This window comes from Oryctolagus cuniculus, chromosome 15 (assembly GCF_964237555.1).
Source record: "Oryctolagus cuniculus chromosome 15, mOryCun1.1, whole genome shotgun sequence".
NCBI classification, from domain to species: domain Eukaryota; kingdom Metazoa; phylum Chordata; class Mammalia; order Lagomorpha; family Leporidae; genus Oryctolagus; species Oryctolagus cuniculus.
This window is the reverse complement of record NC_091446.1, coordinates 33,769,562-33,788,591: the sequence shown is the minus strand read 5'-3', so window position 1 is coordinate 33,788,591 and position 19,030 is coordinate 33,769,562. Positions and strand designations below refer to the sequence as shown.

Genomic DNA, 19,030 nt, shown 5'->3' with positions numbered 1-19,030 from the left:
TGACTGTATAATCACAGGCTTACTGCACCACTAACCATAATGCTCAACAAGTAAAAAGTAGACTTAGAAACATTTATGGTATGTACATATATATGGTATGTGTGTGTGTGTATATATATATGTATATATATACACATACATACATACATAACCAGGGAGAGGTTTTCATTTGGCCAGTAATAGCTGAGGTAATTCCAGTTAAATGGAGCCAATACCTCAGTGAGGTCAGAGTCTAGCAGAGAGTCACATGGGTAAACAAAGCATTTATCAAGACTATATAATAAATGCATTCAGAGGTGTTATAAGAGTATATAAGAGGGGCCAGTGCTATGACTTAGTGGGTAAAGCTGCTGCCTGCAGTGCCACCATCCCATATAGGTGCTGGTTTGAGTCCTGGCTGTTCCATTTCCAATCCAGCTCTCCGCTATGGCCTGGGAAAGAAGGCAGAAGAAGACGGCCCAAGTGCTTGTGAGAGATCTGGAAGAAGCTCTTGGCTCCTGGCTTTGGATCTGCCCAGCTCCAGTCATTGCAGCCATTTGGGGGAGTGAACCAGCATATAGAAGACCTCTCTCTCCCTCTCTTTCTCTCTCTCTGCCTCTGCCTCTTTGTAACTCTTTCAAATAAATAGATAAATCTTAAAAAAAAAAAAAGTATATGAGAGAGAATCCTTAATTTTTCCCTTGAGGAGAGGAGATTTCAAAGATAAAATACCAAAGAAAGATGTGGATACTTTTGAAAAGTAAGATGGAGTTCACCAAGTAAACAAGAAGGGGAAAAACATTTCATTAAGAGAATGGTGTGTGCTGGGGATGGCACTGTGGCGTAGCAGGTGAAGCCACTGCCGACATTCCCTATGGGCACTAGTTGGAGCCCCAACTGCTCCATTTCCAATCCAGCTCTCTGCGATGGCCTGGGAAAGCAGTAGAAGATGGCCCAAGTTCCTGGGCCCCTGCACTCACGTGGGAAGACCTGGAGGAATCTCCTAGCTCCTGGCTTCTGATCGACGCAGCTCCGGTCATTGCGACCATTTGGGGAGTGAACAAGTGGATGGAAGACTTTTCTCTTTCTCTCTCTCTCTCTCTGCCTCTGCCTCTTTGTAATTCTGCCTTTCAAATGATTTAAAAAAAAAAAAAGAGAGAGAGAGAGAGAGAATATAGGGGCCAGTGCTGTGGTGCAGCAGGTTAAAGCCTTGGCCTGAAGCTCCGGCATCCCATATGGGTACTGGTTCTAGTCCCAGCTGCTCCTCTTCTGATCCAGCTCTCTGCTATGGCCTGGGAAAGCAGAAGATGGCCCAAGTCCTTGGACCCCTGCACCCGCATGGGAGACCAGGAAGAAGCTCCTGGCTCCTGTCTTCGGATCGGCACAGCTCCAGCCGTTCCAGCCATTTGGGGAGTGAACCAGCAGATGGAAGACCTCTCTCTCTGTCTCTTCCTGTCTCTGTAACTCTGTCTTTCAAATAAATAAATCTTTTTTAAAAAAGAATATAATGTGTAGGCAAGGAGTACATATAGTGCATGGGGGGGCAAACATACATATGTGATATATATGTGACACAGGTATTTAAGACTGTCGGAAAGGTAGTTATGAACTAGGCCACGAAGAATCTTATGTCATCCTCAGGAATTTCATGCTTATAGGATAGAATGCCACTGCAGCATTTAAGCAGGTGAAACCTGATTAGGTTCGTGTTGTAGAAAGATAAATTAGGAGTAGTAGGATAAATTAGGTGGGAGGAGAGACAAGATATCTACTAAAGAAGCCATCATAATAACCCAAGTCAGAAAGGATAAAGGGAGAACTGGGGAGTCCGGGCAAGAGAAGGAAGATTCAGAGTTCGGTTTTTGACCTGTTCAGCTTATTGGTGCCAGAACACTTTGGTGAAGATACTGCATGTCTGCTAACACTGACACTGAGCTCAGAAGAAAGGTTTGGGACACAGAGATTTGGGAGAGGTTAAAGGTGTAAAGTGGACGTCAACAGAAGACTGGATAAAGAAACTATGAGATATATACTCTATGGAATACTACACAGCAGTATAAAAAATGAAAATCCAGTCATTTGCAACAAAATGGATGAATCTGGAAAACGTACTTAGTGAAATAAGGCAATCTCAAAGGGAAAAATACCACGTGTTCTCCCTGATCTGTGATAACTAACAGAACACCTAAAAAGAAACCCATAAAAGTGAAATTGACACTATAGAAGCAATGACAAACAGCTCTTGTCTTGACTGTTGAGGAACAGTTTATTATTTTATTTTTTCTACTTAATACCATTGGTTGAACTCTTTACTTAACATAGAATTAATCATAAGTGTATAAAGTCAATTGAAAATAGATCCCAGTAAAAAAATAAGGGTGGGGATATGAGAGAGAGGAGCTGTATGTACAGTTCTGCACACATTCCCATGGACTTACCCCTAAAGGTAAAGCTAAAAACTTGCCATGGGACTCCAAATCCCATTAAGCTGGGTAGTAATAATTCCATCTTACATGTTAAAGTTGTGTAATTGATCATATAGAGTAAGTGTCAAAGGGATCACATAAATAAGACCAAGTGTCTAAGAGATAGAATTAAAAAGGAGAGGGCTGGCGCCGTGGCTCACTTGGTTGATCCTCCGCCTGTGGCACTGGCATCCCATATGGGTGCCAGGTTCTAGTCCCAGTTGCTCCTCTTCCAGTCTGGCTCTCTGCTGTGGCCAGGAGGGCAGTGGAGGATGGCCCAAGCGCTTGGGCCCCTGCACCTGCATGGGAGACCAGGAAGAAGCACCTGGCTCCTGGCTTTGGATTGGCGCAGCGCCAGCCGTAGTGGCCATTTGGGGAGTGAACCAACAGAAGTAAGACCTTTCTCTCTGTCTCTCTCTCACACTGTCATATATAAAAAGAGAGAGAGAGAGAATGTTCCAACATGGGAAGCAGTCCACACAGCAGACTCATAGAATGACAAATGCCCTAAACAGCACTCTGACCTCAGAATCAACCCTTAAGGCATTTGGATGTAGCTGAAAAACCCATGAGAGCATTTCAGGCATGGAAAGCCAAGACACTGCGAGGCCATCAAGCGGGACCCTGGCCTGTTCCCCTTTGAGAAGGAAGGGCTGCATTACACACCACCAGTCGCCGACTACCAGCCCCCAGAAGGCAGGTACAATGACATTACCAAGGTGTACACACAAGTAGAGTTCAAGAGATAGAGCTGCAGGCAGCTCCAGGCACGTTGCCCCACCCTGGAGTCAGAATGATCCAGTTCCAGGTCTGTTTTCCATAGGATCAGGTGTGCTGCTAATAAAGAAGAGTTCAATCAAAAAAATGTTCTACACGAAGGATCTCTGTGACCCCAGTGGAAAGAAGAAGCTATCAAAGAAGGATGTACTTTTCTCTGAAGGGAGGAGAGAACTTCTACTTTGCTTAAGGCCCTGTCTAAATACTGATGGAGTTTGTGGACTCAAAAGGCTTCCATAGCGTTGGAAGCTCATATCAAAGCCTTGGGTGATCACTGACATCATAAATAAGAGTATTAATTGTTAAATAAACAACAGGAGTCACTGTGCTCTTACTCCCCGTGTAGGACCTCTGTCCTTAATGAGTTGTACTATGAGAATTAACTGTAAAACTTGTTCTCAACAGTACTTTATACTTTTTGTGTCTGTGTGGGTGAAAATTGTTGAAATCTTCACTTAATATAGAGTTGGTCTTCTGTATATAAAGTTAATTAAAAACAAATCTTAATGAAGAATGGAATGGGAGAGGGAGGAGGGAGTGAGATGGGAGGAGGGGTGGGAGGGCAGGTAAGGGGGAGGGGAAGAACCACTATATTCCTAAAGTTGTACCTATGAAATTTGTATTCATTAAATAAAAGCTTTCTTCATTAAAAAAAAGGTGTAAAGGGGAATGGTTGAAGCCACAGGAAAAAAAATGAAAAAAGTGTAGAGCATGAAAAGAGGGCTTAGGACAAAATTTTAACAAACATCAATCATCAAGGAATAAAGCAGAAAAGCAGAAAACAACTTGAAAGGCATTTAAATAATAAATATTATCAACAGAAATCAAGAGAGACTTTTTAAGTAAGGAATGAACAACAGAAGTCAAGTTTACAGACAGTTCAAGCAAGATGGAAAACTATCCTTCAAATTTCTACAACCTCCTAATTTTCAATTAGATTAGACATGACAAGTAAGAATCTTTTTAGTGTATGGGAATGGAAGAAATGGAAACTAAGTGGAGGTAACTCTTCTAAAAACAACATCCAGGAGAGGAAGGGAACAGAGAATCAAAGAAATAATTACATTATAGAGGGCCAGCACTGTGGCTTAGTAGGCTAAGCCTCTGCCTGCGGTGCTGGCATCCTATATGGGCACCGGTTCATATCCTGCCTGCTCCTCTTCTGACCCAGCTCTCTGCCTATGGTCTGGGAAAACAATGGAAAATAGCCCAAGTGCTTGGGCCCCTGCACTGATGTGGGAGACTCAGAAAAAGCTCCTGGGTCTTGGCTTTGGATCAGCCTTGCTCCTGCCATTGCAGCTATTTGGGGAGTCAATCAGCAGATGGAAGACCTTTCTCACTGTCTCTCCCTCTCTCTGTAACCCTGCTCTCAACTAAATAAAATCTTAAAAAAAAATATGGTTATCAGATGGAGAAAAGGGTACTGTTTTAAGAGGTAGGAAGGCGTGTGCATGCTTAGTTGTTAACACTATAGACACGAGAATAAGTGAAAGATCATCCAGAGAAGGCAAAAAGGACAGCATATGCAGCAGAGCTACAGAATCCATGTGCTTTTCTTAGGAAAGCAAAGGGAAGAAGATGCAAAAACATACCAGTAAAGTAAGTGAGAAAGGAAAATCATTCCTAACGCCCTCTATTTTTACTGAAGTGTTACTGCTGGGGGTAAGGAAGACAAGCTTGGTGTGAGGCTGGAGGAAAGTAGCAAAGATCTGGAAGGAGATTTGTGAGCCTATCAAGAACAGGGAGCCTGGCTGCAACTCTTATCCATCAGGCTGCAGTGGCACTGATCCAGAGTGTAGTGTAGCTATTCATACACAACAGGAAAAAGGCAGGTCTGTTGAGTAAACCAGGGTTGAGGATCTTCATTGGAGATTAGAGCACTTTTTTTCAATTTCTATTGGTGTGTAACTTGAGATATGGATTAAAAAGGAATGTGTATATTTTCTATCTATATATAGAATTTATTTTCATAAATTTTTTCTACTTGTTTCTTAAAAACAAGAACCTAAGATGATATCAAGTCCTAATTCCCTAAGCATCACAAATTTTGTGGTAACACGAACTAAAATATAACTGTATACTGCTTGGCAGAAATAACTGAACTCAACAACAATTAATCTCCCTGCCTCCCATCTCTTTGCCTTATTTTAAGAGGAAATAAGTTCATAACATCTTTTTTTTACTTGCCAGAACACACACAGTAAAAACTTAGAAGCCACAGGCTCCTAATAAGGCTGCTAGAGTTGGCATCATAGTCATTCCTATTGGCCTGAATACCTGAAACAAACTTTTTCAGGCTCATGCTGAATAGTTGGTTAAACAGCTATTGCATTAGCAAGGTATTGCCATAAGTCACTTCCCAAGTAGGAGTAGACCTGGTCTCCTGAAATTATTCTAGAAGGTGAGGAGGGTAAGCCGTCAATACCAACTTCATCATTTTCCTTCTGCTCATTCACTCAAAAAAATAGGCTTTTCTTCTTTTCACATTTCTGGGTGTAAATATTTACTGAATTCAAGAGAATTACACAGGTGGGTAAGGGAAAACTGGAATCTGTTGTAATTATTTAGCCCACATAATTAGTTCTGTAACAAGCACGTACAGGGATAGGACAATGAGATGAAAGAATTTAAGAAAAGGCAAGAATCCAGAGAGGACATCTAGTGGGAGTAAAGGAATGAGAAGTCTTGTACAGTAAGGTGATAGTGGGAGAAATCTACACCATTGCTATGATGTCCAAAGCTGCACTAATAAAGACACAGAGATTAACCTGAAGTACATTCTAGTTTACTAGCTTTGAATTTTAGTAGCTCTAATGATGAAGATAAAATAGGAAATTACTAAAGAGTTTGATGTGGCCAAATTACCACTAAGGTATTTTTTTTATCTACTGTCAAGGCGCTACAAGAGAAAAATAAGTCACTGATCATTAAGCATTAAAAACATTTGAGTAGTATTTTATTTTTAAGGATCTTTTAAAATTACAGAAGCAACACATGTTCACTGAAAAAAAAAACCCTAAGTAAGTACAAGGAAATAAAAATCACAGTGATATCACTATTGAAATTGTGATGTATGTCCTTTCAGTTATGTTTGTATGTATTGTCTACAAATAAATTATGGAATGGCATTGCCATTTAAAATATTTCATGATACTTGTCAGAAAGTTTTTAAAAGCCCATGAATATTTTGCCAAGTTACTAAATATTATTTTACTTGAGTTTTAACACTGACATTGTATTCCATATATGTATATCCCACAATTTATTTAATCATTTTTATTATGATCATTTGAATCCTTTGCACCTTTTTGATATTATAAATACATCAATGGACGTCTTTGTAAATACATGTTTACAAATAACTCTTTTACTAAAGACCGCCAAAAATAGATTCAGAAGGTAACAGGATGATATTTAAATACTGAAAGAAAAAACTCCTACCAACCAAGAATTCTATACCCAGCAAAACTATCCTTCAAAAAGGAAGATTTTGATATGTTCCAGTTCTTTGCTTTTGAAAAACAGATTCTTGATTTTTATTATCTAGAATTGCAAAAAAATTCTCACATTTTTAAATACAATCCAAATGCCATCAAAATCTAATAACAAAGCCATGATGTTGGAATAGGTTTTTTTTTTTCTCTTTAGAAATTAGGAGATGATTTCTATCAAAAATTACTCTAAAGAAAAGGTCTCATTTTTATTTTAAAATAATTCATTAACTTTTTTTTTACTTTTGAGGCAGTAAGACAGAGGGAGACAGTGCCCATCTACTGGTTCTCTCCATAAATATCTGCAATTGCTAGGGCTGGGCCAGGTCTGGTGCTGGGAGAAAGAACTCAACCTATGACTTCCATGTGGGCAGCAGGAACCCAATTGAGCTATCACTACTGCCTCCTAGGTCTACAATGGTGGGAAGCTGAAACCAGGGTCAGACTGGAAACTCATGCACTCTGATGTGCAATGTAGGCTTCTTAAGTGCTAGGTTAAATGCTCAATCTTACTGTGGAATTCTTTAAAAAATCATTTTCTTTGATGGCTTCTTCATTTGGAGAATGGGATTTTTTAGACACTATGAAGATCTTCTCTTTCCTTCAAAGGCGTATTTATTTCTATTATAAATGACATTCAATTAAGACTATGACAATTCTCCAAAATGGTCATCTTTGGTTAACACTCAGAATATAGCCATTCCTTTGGCATTAGCAACACAAAGGAACTATATGAAAGTAATTTTGGGGCATACCGTGCCCCTTACTATAACAAGCAATTTATCCAACCCGCTTATTTTCACAATGCTTCTACAGCAGTATAAATGGAATCTAAACACATCAGCACTTCACATGCATTATCTATTTAACTACTTAAAAAAATACATGCACACCTCGGGGCACTCGGATGCCCATATTCCATAGTAGAGTTCCATTTCAAGTCCCAGCTCCCCCATTTCTGATTCAGCTTCTTGATAATGTGCCTCAAAGGCAGATGATGACCTAAGAACTTGTGTTATTGCTACTCATGCAGGAGATCTGGATGGAATTCCTGCCTCCTGGCTTCAGCCTTGCCCAGTCTTGGATGTTGCAGGCAATCAGGGAATAAACCCATCTCTCTCCCTGTGCTACTCTACCTTTCAAATAAATCAAGTCTTTTATATATTTCCTAACATTTGCTTCCAGAATAAAATACTTTTGGGGATCCGATTTTCACTGTGGTAAACTGTATGAAGTTCTTAGGGAAGGTATAAATTTGCAAGTACAGTACAGTATCAGAAGCCAGGAGCTTCTTCCAGGTCTCACAAGCAGGTACAGGAGCCCAAGCACTTGGGCCATCTTCTACTGCTTCCCCAGGCCATAGCAGAGAGCCAGAATGGAAGAGGAGCAGCTGGGATATGAACCAGCGCCCAAATGGGATGCTGGCACCAAGGCGGAGGCTTAGCCTACTAACACCAGAGGGCCAGCCCAAGGACATATATTTTTGAGAGGAGATACTATTTATCTCTACTGGAGAATGGAGGTAAAATGAAGCCTACAGTTGCCTAATGTTATAGTGCACAAAATGGTGAAGTCAAGATTTGAATTTAAGTCTTTTCACTTCTCCACTAAGACACATTACATATTTAGGGCAAAAGAGGCAGCCAGGGATATAAAACTCTTGAAGAAAGAAAAGGGTGGATTCACTTTTGAGCTTTTAAATTTAAGTGTGGGGCCAGCGCCATGGCTCACTTGGTTAATCCTTCGCCTGCAGTACTGGCATCCCATATGGGCACTGGGTTCTAGTCCCGGTTGCTCCTCTTCCAGTCCAGCTCTCTGCTGTGGCCCGGGAGGGCAGTGGAGGATGGCCCAAGTGCTTGGGTCCCTGCACCCACATAGGATACCAGGAGGAGGCACCTGGCTCCTGGCTTCAGGTGGGAGCAGCGCCAGCTGTGGCAGCCATTTGGGAGGTGAACCAACAGATGAAAGACCTTTCTCTCTGTCTCTCTCTCTGTCTGTAACTCTACCTGTCAAATAAATAAATAAATAAATAAATAAATAAATAAATAAATTTAAGTGTGCACCACAAGCAATCTTTTTTCCCATGGTGAGAATTTCAGCCTCTTAGAATTTTTTTTTTTTTTTTTTTGGTCTTTAAGGTTTATTTATTTATTGGAAAGGCAGAGTTACAGAAGGATAGGGAGGAAAGACACAGACACAAAGAGATCTTCTATCTACTGGTTCACTCTCCAAATGGCTGCAATAGCCAGGACTGGGCCAGGCTGAAGCCTGAGCTTCATTTAGGCCTCCCACATGAGTGGTAGGGGCCTAAGTACATAGGCCTTCTTTGCTGCTTTTCGAGGTGTACTAGCAGGGAGCTGGACTGGAAGTGGAGCAGCCAGGACATGAATCAGCACTCATATGGGATACTAGCATCATAGATGGTGGCATAATTCACTGTGCCACAGCAACATCCCCACTTCAAAAAAAAAAAAATCAGTTTTTTCCTGATTTCTGTGCTATTTTTTAGGACATCATGGTTGATTCTATTTTTTAAGCCCCACACTACCACCTTATGCTAGGCTCCTTCTAGACTGCCTTTCAAATAACTTGTATCCGTAAAGGCATATCTTTTTAAAATTAATTTTTACCTGCCTTGCCAAGTCCACATTAATTACTACGACTAAATAAGCATGTATTTGTTCCCAGTCTATAGAAAAGAAAGCTAAATAAAATTATTCAACATAAGTTACTTAGCTTCATAGTTGGAAGGAGTAAGAGTAGAACAGAATCCAAGTACTCTCATTTTAATGGTTTACAACCTTTCAAATCTTATTTAATGTAAAAATTTTCATAAACTTCTATATCATAGGAGTATATATATTTTTAAGAGGATTAAGACCTCTAGGGTTCATTTCTCTAGTATTTTACACAAATCACTCATAACTTGCAATATAACCGCCCTGTGGCTCAGCAGGTTAAAGCCCTGGCCTGAAGTGCCGGCATCCCATATGGGCGCCGGTTCTAGTCCCGGCTGCTCCTCTTCCAATCCAGCTCTCTGCTATGGCCTGGGAAAGCAGTAGAAGATGGCCCAAGCCCTTAGGCTCCTGCACCCACGTGGGAGACCAGAAGCAGCTCCTGGCTTCTGGCTTTGGATCGGCACAGCTCTAGCTGTTGCAGCCAACTGGGGAGTGAACCAGCAGATGGAAGACCTCTCTCTCTGTCTCTACCTCTCTCTGTAACTCTATCTTTCAAATAAATAAAATAAATCTTTAAAAAAGTAAACAAACAGATCAATTTTCCATCCAAATATTGGGTTAGTAGTAGAAAAGAATATTTTCTATTAAGGTAGGTTACTAGAAAAAGCAAGCCAGCCTTAAAGTCAAGACTGTTCCTGGCAACTTCTGAATTCCCCTCAAAACCCCGCACATTTTGGTATGCACTGGCTCTTTGGGTAAAATGTCCTCTACCATCTTCTATTCACTGGATAAAGTAAGTAGAGAAGCAGGTATAGCAGCTGCCTTTACAAAACAACTCTGTCTCTGGAGCCAACACCATGGCTCACTTGGTTAATCCTCCACCTGCAGTGCCAGCATCCCATATGGGTGCCGGGTTCTAGTCCCGGCTGCTCCTCTTCCAGTCCAGCTCTCTGCTGTGGCCTGGGAAGGCAGTGGAGGATGGCCTAAGTACTTGGGCCCCTGCACCCACATGAGGGACCAGGAAGAAGCACCTGGTTCCTGGCTTCGGATCAGCGTAGCTCCTACCATAGCGGCCATTTGGGAGGTGAACCAACGGAAGGAAGATCTTTCTGTCTCTCTCTCTCTCACTGTCCAACTCTATCTGTGAAATAAATAAAAAACAACTCTCTGTTTCTCTTTCACACACACACACACACACAAATTGATGGTGAAATTCAGTGATTAGGGCACAGCAAAATGGTGTTGAAATTAAACATAGGGGAGGAGCATTCAGGAGCCCTCTCTTCTTAGATCCTCAAATCTTACTGCTGGTTGATGAAACAAACTTTGTCTACCTCTTCCTGTTCTTACCACTTTACACTGACCTCATCACTTCACCCCAGATAACTGCAACAGACTCTCATGTGTCGTATTTGCCTTTCAGATTCTCCCCCATTCATCCTATCCTATGCCTCTGAGTTAGAGAAACGCTCCATAAATACTGCTGTCATTATAAGGTAAACTTCAAATCTGTTGAGACTCTCAAGGACTTATAATACACTTATCCCATAATTTGAATCTTATCTTTAACCACAGATCCCATCTGGAAATTCTCTCTCCAGTCCAGCAGGCCTCCTTAGAGCCCAGCAAATACATCATTCTTCTTTCTGTATTTTGTGCCTTTTCCTCTGATCCTTCACCTCAGAATTCAGGATTTCTCAACTAGGCACTAATGATATTCTGGAGGGGCTTGTGCATTTCAGGATGTTTAACAGCGTCCGTGTCCTCTACTAACCCTGCTCCAAACTGTGACACAAATATGTCTTCACACATTGTCAAATGTCCCCTGGTGAAGTGGCCAGTTGGCAAAGTGGTTAAGTCAAGTTGCTAATTGGGATACCTACATCACATAAGGGTGTGGCTGGTTCAAGATCCAGCTCCTCTACTTCCAATCCAGCTTTCTGCTAAAGCTCATCCTGGGAGGAGATGGCTCAAGTATTTGGATTCCTGCCACTCACATGTGGGACTTGGATGGAGTTCCAGGCTCCTGGCTTTGGCCTGGTCTACCTCTGGCTATTGCAGGCATTTCAAGAGTGAACCAGTGGATGGGTGATATCTCTCTTTCTCTCTCTGCCTTTCAAATAAAATGAAAATTAAAAGAAAATTTTAAGTCTTCTGGTTGTCTCATTTCAGGCCCTAACCCAAGTCCTACAAAAAATCTCCAATGACCCAACATAGGAAGAATCATATCTCTTTTCTAAAAGTATATAAAGTGTATGTTTGTATGACGTTTTTCAATGTTTCTTGAATACGGGTTCCATCAAAAGTAGATTTCAAGGCCAGTGTTGTGGCATAGCAAGTCAAGTAACTGCCTGTGAAGGCTGCGTCCAAGATGGGTGCTTGTTTGAGTCCTGGCTGCTTCACTTCCAATCCAGCTCCCTGCTAATGCACCTGCTAAAGCAGCAGAGAATGGTTCAAGTGCTTGTACCCTTGCACCCACGCAGGAGATCTAGACGAAGCTTGTGGCTTCTGGCTTTGGCCTGGCCCAGCTCTAGCCATTGCTGCTATTTGGGGAGTGAACCAGCAGACAGAAGATCTGTCTCTCTGTAACTGTGCCTTTCAAATAAAAACAAAATAATAAATTTAAAAAAAAAATAAGATCGCATGTACATTATGCCTTTACAACTGATATCTGGGGCCAGTGCTGGCTCAGGAGGTTAAGCTACCACTGCAACACTGAATCCTGTGTCAGAGCAACAGCTCCAGTCCCAGCTGTTCTGCTTCCAATCCAGCTCCCTGCTAAGGTGCCTGTGAAAACAAAAGACAGGCCAAGTACCTGGATTCCTGCCTGTCGCTCCCCGTCTTCGTGGGGGAACGACACAAGACCCTGCCTAGGCTTCATATCCGAGTCACGGCACCATTATGTCGCTCCCCCTCTTCATGGAGGAACGACACAGGACCCTGCGCTGTTCTTTTGTCTGCTCGGCCCTCCCCGGGTTTGCTGCTGGTTCTTCCCGGGTTGGCTACCGTCCCTTCCACCTCCGTGGAAGGGCGGTTCCCCCTGCCACTTTTCCCCACTTCCGCGGGGGAGCGGCACACCGCTGGCCGGCTCTCTCGGGGGCTGCACAGGTGTTCCTTCAGATAGATGTTCCTGGTGCATGTTGTCTCTCTCCTCCTTTATAGTCCTCTTCCACCAATCCCAACTCTGCTACCCACACGCTGAGTACGCTGCTCTCCTCCAATCAGGAGCAGGTCCTACAGTTTATTGGTTGAACTGGAGGCAGCTGTGTAGAAGCTGTTTTCTTCTCTCCCAGTGCCATATTGTGGGAGAGCAGATGCATAGAATAAGTCTTAATTCCAGTAACTTAGTCTAGTCCGAGTTGCTCCCAGTTGCTCCCCACACTGCCACACATGTGGGAGGCCAGGATGCAGTTCTTGGCTTGTGGTTTTGGCCTAGCTCAGATCATTGTGCCCATTTGGGAGGTGAACTAGGGCATGGAGAGCACTTTCTCTGTTTCTCCCTCTGTCTCTATCACTCTGCCTTTCAAATAAATTTTTAAAATTCTTCAAAAAAGAAAAAATAATAGTAACAATTTACACCCCTAGGGTTTCATTTTTTTCCTAGAAACTGTTAGGGATATGCTTGTTTCTTGATTCTGATGGGGAGGATATTTTTTTTATAAGATTTTGGCCGGCGCCATGGCTCAATAGGCTAATCCTCTGCCTGTGGTGCTGGCACTCCGGGTTCTAGTCCCAGTTGGGGCGCTGGTTCTGTCCCGGTTGCTCCTCTTCCAGTCCAGCTCTCTGCTGTGGCCCGGGAGCTCAGTGGAGGATGGCCCTAGTGCTTGGGCCCTGCACCCGCATGGGAGACCAGGAGGAAGCACCTGGCTTCTAGCTTTAGATTGGCGCAGTGCGCCGGCCGTGGTGGCCATTTGAGGGGGTGAATCAATGGAAGGAAGACCTTTCTCTCTGTCTCTCTTACTGTCTAACTCTGCCTATCAAAAAAAAAAAGATTCTATTTATTTATTTGACAGAGTGTTACAGACAGAGGGAGAGACAGAGAGAAAGGTCTTCCATCTGCTGGTTCAATCCGCAAATGGCCACAACAGCCAGAGCTGGGCCAATATGAAGCCAGGAGCCAGGTGCTTTTTCTGGGCCTCCCACCCCAGTGCAGGGGCCCAAGCACATGGGCCATCTTCCATTGCTTTCCCAGGTCATCAGCAGGGAGCTGAATCAAAAATGGGGCAGCCATGAATCAAAACAGTGCCATATAGGATGCCAGCACCACAAGCGGAGGCTTAACCTACTCCACCACAGCACTGGTCCCAATACAATAAATCTTAAAACAAACAAAAAACTGAACTCATCTCAGCAAGAAAAGGTATTGTTCATTAAAAATTCCAAGTTGTATAATATGCTCAAGTATCCTCAGAATACAACTATGTGAATTTTTAAAGCACCTAAGAAAGCTGAAAATTAAATGTAATTCATCTAACTGTTCAAATGAATAATCAGGAATCAAATCTTCATTATGTTTTTATTTATTCAAAGCCATTTCTTTTTTTTAAGATTTATTTTATTTGAAAGAGTTATAGAGAGGCAGGGTGGGAGGTCTCCCATCCACTGATTCACTCCCCAGATGGCTGCAATGGCTGGAGCTGCGCCAATCCGAAGCCAGGAGCCAGGAGCTTCTTTCGGGTCTCCCATGTGGGTGCAGGGGCCCAGGGAGTTGAGCCATCTTCTACTGCCTTCCCAGGCCATAGAAGAGAGCTAGATCAGAAGTGGAACAGCTGGGACTTGAAACAGCACCACATGAGATGCTGGCACTGCAGGCAGCAGCTCTACCTGCTATGCCACGGTGCCGGCCCCATCAAAGCCATTTGAAACAAAGGATTTCATCCAACTTTCCATCTCACTCTACAATCCCATTATCAAAGGTTCTGGTTAATGCTGTAGTTAACAACTTTCCATTACACTGAACTGAAATGCCAGACATTTAACTCAACATACATTTTACCCATTTCATAAGAAATTTCAAGCATCTTAAAATATAAGTAGAAAATCAAGAACATGTAAACATCAAAAAATACATAAAAAAACAGTCTAAGTGGTAATTTAATTAATTCCACATTCACCTTTCAGCTTCTAGGAAGTGAAACTAAAAAGAAAACATTTACATATTATACAAAATTTATATCAAAATTTACAATATAAAAGTCAGGCAGTATCAAAAAAGAAAACCTTTTCTACTTACTGACTCCCATAATAAATCATTCATAGGACTGGGCATGTGTCAGTGAAACTAATTCTTCTAGCACTTAAGGTAATATATCCCTGAAAGGAGCCAAGAGCCACCATAAAAAAATGGGGCTCCTGAGACAAACCGTTCCAGAGACGGCCTTGGGAAATGGGGGGTAAACCGGTTCACAGAGAAAGCAGTCAGCTACTAACCAGAGATACACAGAACACCTGCCTTGTAGATAAGCCCCTTCCCTACGCTTGCTCAAGGTTAACAAAGAAAGCTGCAACCTATTCCTCTCTCCTAGAAACCCCCTCCCCTAATGTATCCCTTTGACCTAGTACTTTTCCACCGACATGACCACTTTTAGACTGCCATACAAGGCCCGCTACTGAAAATTATCCAATGAACTTACGCCAGCCTATAATATGTTAATTTTGTGGTTTTGCCCTTTAAAAGCTGTGTGAGATAGCTGCTCGGGGCTCCTCTCACTTGTTTGCTGCTTGCAGCAGTAGGGGGCCCATTTGCGCAAATGAAATAAAATTACCTCCTGCTCTATTGCATCGTCTGGTCTGGAGTCTGTGTTTCTGGGGTCGTCACAAGAGGACACCGCTTTTGGGGTCCTACATTTGGGGGCTCGTCCGGGATTTGGGGGACCCCAGACTCCCACACTCCATCGGCCTGACGGAGGTAAGTTTGCTTACTTGTGTATTATTGTAATTGTGGTTTGTACTGTTTGTCTTTGTCTGCCAGGGCGACGTGGAATCCGTCCTGGGGCGGTTTGTACTGTTCGTCTTTGTCTGCCAGGGCAACGTGGAATCCGTCCTGGGGCGCCTGTACAGGCTCAGTATTGACTGGACCAGTGGGGGAGACAGACGTGTCCTGAGACCCCTGGTTCAACCCTGGAGGACGCTCCAGTGGTGGTCTGGGAAGGAGGGAAAGAGGGAATTTCCCTTCTTCCAGGGGAGAGCCTGGCCAGACGGCCGCTCCCTTCTGATAGTTTCGGTTTTGTCTCGGTCTGTTGCCGTGCGGCTTGTGATTTGTGTTCTGTGTGTCGCTGTTTTTGTTGTCCTTTATTTCTTACTGTCTCCCCCATCTGTTTTTATTGTTGTGTTTGATTGCTAGATGTATACTTGTATGAAAAATGTGTATTGTATTCTTATGATGTGTTAATTATGTCTACTTCTCAATGCAACTCTAGGGCCAAATGTAAGGACAAATTTTTGGAATGGAGAGGCTTGTACCTAGATTTGGCTCTGGTAACCAAGAAACTTTGCTGCCGAATGACCTTCTCCGGCTCCTTGGGAGCCTGGCCAGTTCCCAGGGAGGAGGATAAAGGAATGTTTTCTGATAAACAGGTGGGCATGCTTCATGTCTCGGCTCTCTGGCCAAGACCCGAGATGGGACGCACTGCTTGCCTAAAATCTTGGCAATGAGCCACCCTTGTCCTTGGGGGCTTTAAGGGGGAGCCGGAGCAAGCCTCTGCTGCTGCTGTTTCGTTTCGGGGGGAACACGCAGTCAAGCTGAATGTTAAATGTGCCCGTGATGATTACTAATAATGTTTAATTCTCAGTATGGATCCTTCTCCGGAGCTGTGTGAAGATTGCCTAGTGATGCCCACAGTACTGTAAATTCTACAAAACATAAGTACAACGTGGACATGATCAATTGGCTACTGTGATTGAGGTGTTCTGTGACAGTCCCTTTAATGAAAAATTAACAAAATGGATTAATAACAGGACATTCAGGACCTGCCACTCTGCTTGGTATGTCATTACAAAAATCAACAAGGAGGGCTATGCCTGATAAATGAGGGTGCTATAAATGTGGGCAGCAGGGACATGTACAAAAATTGTCCAAAAGTCAAAAATCAAAATAAGGCTCTTCCTGGGATTTGCTTCCAGTGCTAAAGGGGAAGGCATTGGGCCAATAAATGTCACTCCAAAACTGATAAAGAAGGTAATTCATTAAAAAACAGAGTTCAGGAAACTGGAAGTGGGGCCAGCCTCAGGCCCTCCCTACAGGGATCAGTGGACCATCTTGCCATAGTATCATTAAAGCAATGGAGCCATGTTTATTGCAACATTCTGTTAATCTATGCTCCTTTACCATCTTTCCTCTAAATAATTTTAGTGTGCACTACAAGGCTTGCAGCGTATTTCTTGCAGATTAAAAGTAACTAAGTCTGTGCACAGCAGACAGCTAAAAAGTAATTTACTGTCACAAATTGGCATAGTTGGCAGGATCCGCAAGTATGCAAAGCAATGCCTTTCTTTAAAAGAAAAACTGAAGTTGCATGTGTAACCTGTGATGTTCCTGGCTGGAAAGACCTTCAGTTCGCCTCTTTGGTGAAGGAATGGGCTCTCTGCTCAGAATCGAGTGAGAATTGGGATGGCAAGTTACAGAGTGCACAGCCTCCACAAGTTATTGAGTTTTGCTATCAGTGCCGGTGGAAAAGGGGGATGAACTATAGGCTTTGGGGAGGTGAGAATGGATTTTGTTATCTGCATACTGATGCATGTGTAAGCAATTGGAAAAATAAGTACAGGATAAATGTAAATTGGGAAAAAGAAAATGCTGCCCTTTGGAGTCAAACTGCTAGATAGTGGTAGAAAAAAATTATATCAAGCTCCTGTACTGCTGCCAGGGCCAACTAAGGTTATTCAGTGTAAACATTACAGAATTCCAGGTGGATATGAAAAAATATCTAAAACAATAAAAAAATTATCTTAGTGCTGGAGTGATGATTCCCATAATCACTAAAAGCAATTATCTAATTTGGCATGTTAAAAAATCAGATAAAACCTGAAAAATGACTGTGGATTACAGGGAATTAAACAAAGTTACTCTCCCATTGACTGCTACAGTCCCAGATACCATCATTTTAATGTAAAAGGTCACAAACATAAAAGCGTGTTCTTAATAAAAAAAAGTTAAAAAAATACTTTTAAAAGAATATGATTTGTAAAAATTATTTATCTTAATGGCTGGTTTATACTGGAATGAAAAAAAGGGGGGGGGGAGAAGAGAAAGGTTTGAGCAAGTTACAGAAGGTGTGAGAAAGTCACAAAATATTATGAGAAAAAAAATCTTTAATTATTTTCTTTGACATAAAATCAAAATCTGATCCTCTGTTAAAGCAATGAGTTAAAGTAATCTATTATGTTCTCTTGATGTCTCTGTTAAATTCTAACTGCTTAAAAACAGCTGTAAAAAGAGCAGTGGTGAAATGGAGGGATCCTATCACCAATCAATGGAATGGATCTGATCCAGTACTGGTATGGGACAAGGGCTCCTAAGGGATGGGTTTTTCCATGTAACCAACATGCCTTTCTGCAATTGCTCCCTGGGCCGTGTGGCCCTGATGCTAACATCTGTATTTACAGCAGCGGATAGAGCACGTCAGTGGCGTGCTTTACCTGAAGACTACAATAACAACGTCATCCTAATAGGAGAGGACACTGCCCTTGCCATGGCTGCATCAGTAGTAAGTGTTCCTGGACTGGCTTTTGGAAATAATCGTGGACTATAAAGGCTTACATGTTTGGTGACCAAAGCAATCAATCTTACTGCTACTGTGCTATCCAATATAGCCAAAGAATTGGATCAAGTTCACTCAGGAGTGCTTTTAAGCCATGCAGCTAACAATTACTTGCTGTTAAAAAGATCATTTAAGTTGTAAACCTGCACCTGGGGGATATTGCTTTAACATTACTAACAATGTGCCATATATAGAGTCTGTTATTGATAAACTTAAGAGTAAAATGCAACATATGTTTATTACTAACCCACTATTCATTTGAAGGGTTTCAATGGATTCATTGGTTATTAATGTTGGCTGGACTGCTACTGCTTTTCCCACTTTGTATGGGATGTCTTCCGTGTGTTCTGCATTTTATGCTGACTTCCCTATAGTATGAATGGACTGAGATTCATCATTTAAAACTTCGTACCAAGCCTCCTTTGTAATCAAAATAATTGATATTTGGCTGTATGTTTCATCTCTCACCTAATGTTGGGCTGGAATGGTACTCAAAGACGGGTAAGACGCTCAGCATCCTGTACCAACCTAAGACAGGGCTCTAGGCCAAGCTGCCAGAGTTACCGATGACGGGTAAGGACAGAGATGACTGAGGGCAACCTAAGACAGAGGCCATTCTCAATTTAATAAAAAAAATATATATATATATAAAAACCCATGGCTGGCCATGGGCCCACATGCTAAGGCCTGGCTTGCTGATCATTGGCATTAGTCCTCACGCAACAGTATCAAGCCCTGGCCACCAGTGACCGTATTGAAACCCCTCATTAACGGCACACAATTTTAGGATTAAAATTAGTTCAAAGAGAAAATGGGGGAATGAAAGGAGCCAAGAGCCACCATAAAAAAATGGGGCTCCTGAGACAAACCGTTCCAGAGAC

General features: G+C 42.4%; 1 protein-coding gene across 14 annotated transcripts in view; it reads left to right on the top strand.

The window, feature by feature from the left end:
* Positions 1 to 18,569, top strand: part of ENTPD1 (ectonucleoside triphosphate diphosphohydrolase 1) — a 206,950-nt gene extending 188,381 nt beyond the window's left edge. For 13 of the 14 annotated variants that reach the window (XR_011382344.1, XR_011382345.1, XM_051824023.2 and 10 more), the window contains one exon: positions 418 to 18,569. Coding sequence is in view for 11 of the 14 variants with exons in the window: in XM_051824023.2 (XP_051679983.2) it covers positions 418 to 624 (207 nt within the window). In the remaining 3 variants the exon portion in view is untranslated. The remainder of the gene's footprint in view (positions 1 to 417) is intronic. The other variant, XR_007911064.2, reaches the window with a different exon arrangement.
* The last annotated feature ends 461 nt before the right edge of the window (positions 18,570 to 19,030 follow it).